General features: G+C 42.0%; 1 protein-coding gene across 1 annotated transcript; it reads left to right on the top strand.

Moving 5' to 3' along the window:
* Positions 1–659: 659 nt before the first annotated feature.
* On the top strand, positions 660–956 carry LOC116597046 (protein UXT-like). Its single transcript, XM_032354321.1, has one exon. It carries the CDS (start codon positions 660–662, stop codon positions 954–956), a length of 297 nt encoding a protein of 98 aa, XP_032210212.1.
* The last annotated feature ends 1,748 nt before the right edge of the window (positions 957–2,704 follow it).

The raw sequence follows: 2,704 nt of genomic DNA, 5'->3' as shown, positions 1-2,704 counted from the left end.
TGCTGCTACCTTTGGTTGATGATCAAGGTGATTTACCCTCTCCACACTGGTGACTCTGTTCACTGCCTACCAGTTCTTTGGCACAAGGATCTCAAAGTGATTGATAGGCAGCCATAGTGTGAGGTTTAACTAGATACTCACTGTTCCCAGTAGAATTGCTCCCCGCCATGACCCAGGAATTTCAAAACCTACAGAGCCTAGAGTTGTGGTAGCAACAAATTCCCCAAGGGATCACTCACTGAGTGTGGTGGTAGCAGGACCACTCCTACTTTCACCCGTTGGCACCTGGACCAAGTATTCTTTCTCTTTGGGACACAGCACCATAGAACAGTCAATGATTCAGAGTGTATATTGCAGTCTAGAGGAGAGCTCCTCTTCCCTTGCAGAAAATTATCTCTAATCTGGTACTTCTCTTGGCCATCAAAAGATTATTCCCTCATTCTATTAGGTCATTGGTTTTTGGGTGGTATGGTTTATAATAGCATCAGTGGATTTCATGGTCATGTGGTAACTGCCACTTCTCCTTTACTGTAGACCACGTCACTTGGTTTGATGCAAGGTTATGCAGGATTCCATGCTGTTAGATCAAGCTATCTTGCCCTCAATGGTGCTGATGGAAGCCCTGTGGGCAGAAAAGGTAAACCCATGCCCAAAACACCATGGCGACGTCCCCTAAACGGTGGGCGCTGGAAGCCACGAGGGAGAAAGTGCTGCGCTACGAGGCCTTCATCTGTGACGTGCTACAGCAGGACCTGCGAAAAGTGCTGGACCATCGCGACAAGGTATATGAGCAGCTGGCCAAATACCTCCAACTGAGAAATGTCATTGAGCAACTTCAGGAAGCTAAGCCCTCAGAGTTATATATGCAGGTGGATTTGGGCTGTAACTTCTTCTTTGACACAGTTGTCTCAGTCACTTCACGAATCTATGTGGCCCTTGGATTTCCAGCAAAATAAATATCTGCCATTTTCAAAATGGCAAGATGAAAGAATTGCAAAATGGAAGAATTTAATCTAATTAAATTCCTACCAAGTAGCTGGCTGTTTTCCTCAGGAATGATGCTTCTTCCTAAGATCTCTTGCCTCCAATCTTTCCCTTTATGGTCCTGAACCAATTAGTCAGGCATTACAAGTGCTTTTCATCACTAGATATACCTCTAATACCAGAAGATCTTCATGTACTTTGATCACAGGCTGGACCTGCTGCAGTTCCCTCTCGGACTGCTCTGTGTCACACTCAAAACTGGTAGCTTTCCATTTTACTTGACTGATCAATCACACGTGATAAGAAACCAATTTGGAAGTTCTTCAGACTATCAAGTGTATCTATGCCAATTACCCATTCAGAAACCAAAAGTAAATGATTCCCTGAAGACAGCCTGTGAGCCAAAGACCTAAGTCAAAATCCCCTTTATTTCTTGGTCTCCATATGGCCCTACCCCATTGTGTCAACTCAGATTCTATGCCCCAAAGTCTCAAAATATCTTAGTATTTTTCTATTCTCATTATATGATGCTTTGAATAAGTGGTTATACTTGTGAGGCTTAGACTGACCATTACTGAACATAATTGCCATAGTGTTCACGGACCCAACATCCTCTTTTTAATGGGTCCTGAATGTAAGAACTGGCTCAGTTTGGGGATGTGGTCAACAGATGATGACTTTTGATTGGAGCAGTTTGCCTGCTATATGCTGAACCTTGTTTTCTTTTGTTATACAAATTAGGCAATACCTTTATGGGCTGACAAGGTATCCTGCCCCAGGGAATACCAAGTTCTATTCACCATCTCCATAGCTCAAGCCAGGCTCCCTGGTTCCACTTGGCCTTTGCCCCTCATTATAATAAATGCACTGACGTTGCTTTTGCCAGGTAAGCACCATCAGCTGCATTTATTCTTATAGAACCATATCTACTTTATTATCAGGGAGACCAATTCTATAACATTCTCTTCCGAAAGCATTGCTGGCCTACAAAAGACAGCCCACTGTATACTTCTTAAGAATGCTATTGTTCTTCTCATCAGGACATTGCTTATTTTTTTAGTTACTGAAGTATCCTGAGGCTTTCCCATTGAATATGCCCAATTAATGGGATTTTGGCCTTGATCTGTTAATCTATTAAATAGATATAGATGATATAGATATAGATCTACATATATAGATACAACTATATAGTACTAAATCCATTATAACAGACCCAATTACTTGCTTTTGAGGCTTTTGATATCTTCCTCCACACCAAAGTTCTGGCATTTCTACTTTACTTACTGAGGACCAACACTTTTCCACACTTTTAAGGGCCAACCCAGCATTAAATTAACAGCACCTCCTGACACCTTGACAGTATGAAATCCTGGATCACAGGAACATGTTCCCATGGCAATCAACTCTGTCTTCTTTAACTTTCAATTCTTTCATCCTTGATCCAGCACCCTCGAGATCCAGTTCTATCTATGCTCTTTCAAGTGGTGGGTTCACACTCTCCCTGGGTGTCTTAGCTTGGGCTGCCATAACAAAATTCCACAACGTGTGCAGCTTAAATAACAGAAATTTATTTTCTCACTCTTCAGAGGCTAGAAAGTTCAAGACCAGGTGCCTATAAATTCAGTTTGAGAATTCAGATTGAATTCAGAATTCAGATGAGAATTTTCTTCCTGGCTTGCAGATGACTGCCTTCTCACTATGTCCTTACATGGTAGAGATA

The sequence above is a fragment of the Mustela erminea genome, chromosome 8, assembly GCF_009829155.1.
Source record: "Mustela erminea isolate mMusErm1 chromosome 8, mMusErm1.Pri, whole genome shotgun sequence".
In the NCBI taxonomy this organism is placed as follows: domain Eukaryota; kingdom Metazoa; phylum Chordata; class Mammalia; order Carnivora; family Mustelidae; genus Mustela; species Mustela erminea.
This window is presented reverse-complemented; position numbering and strand designations above follow the sequence as displayed.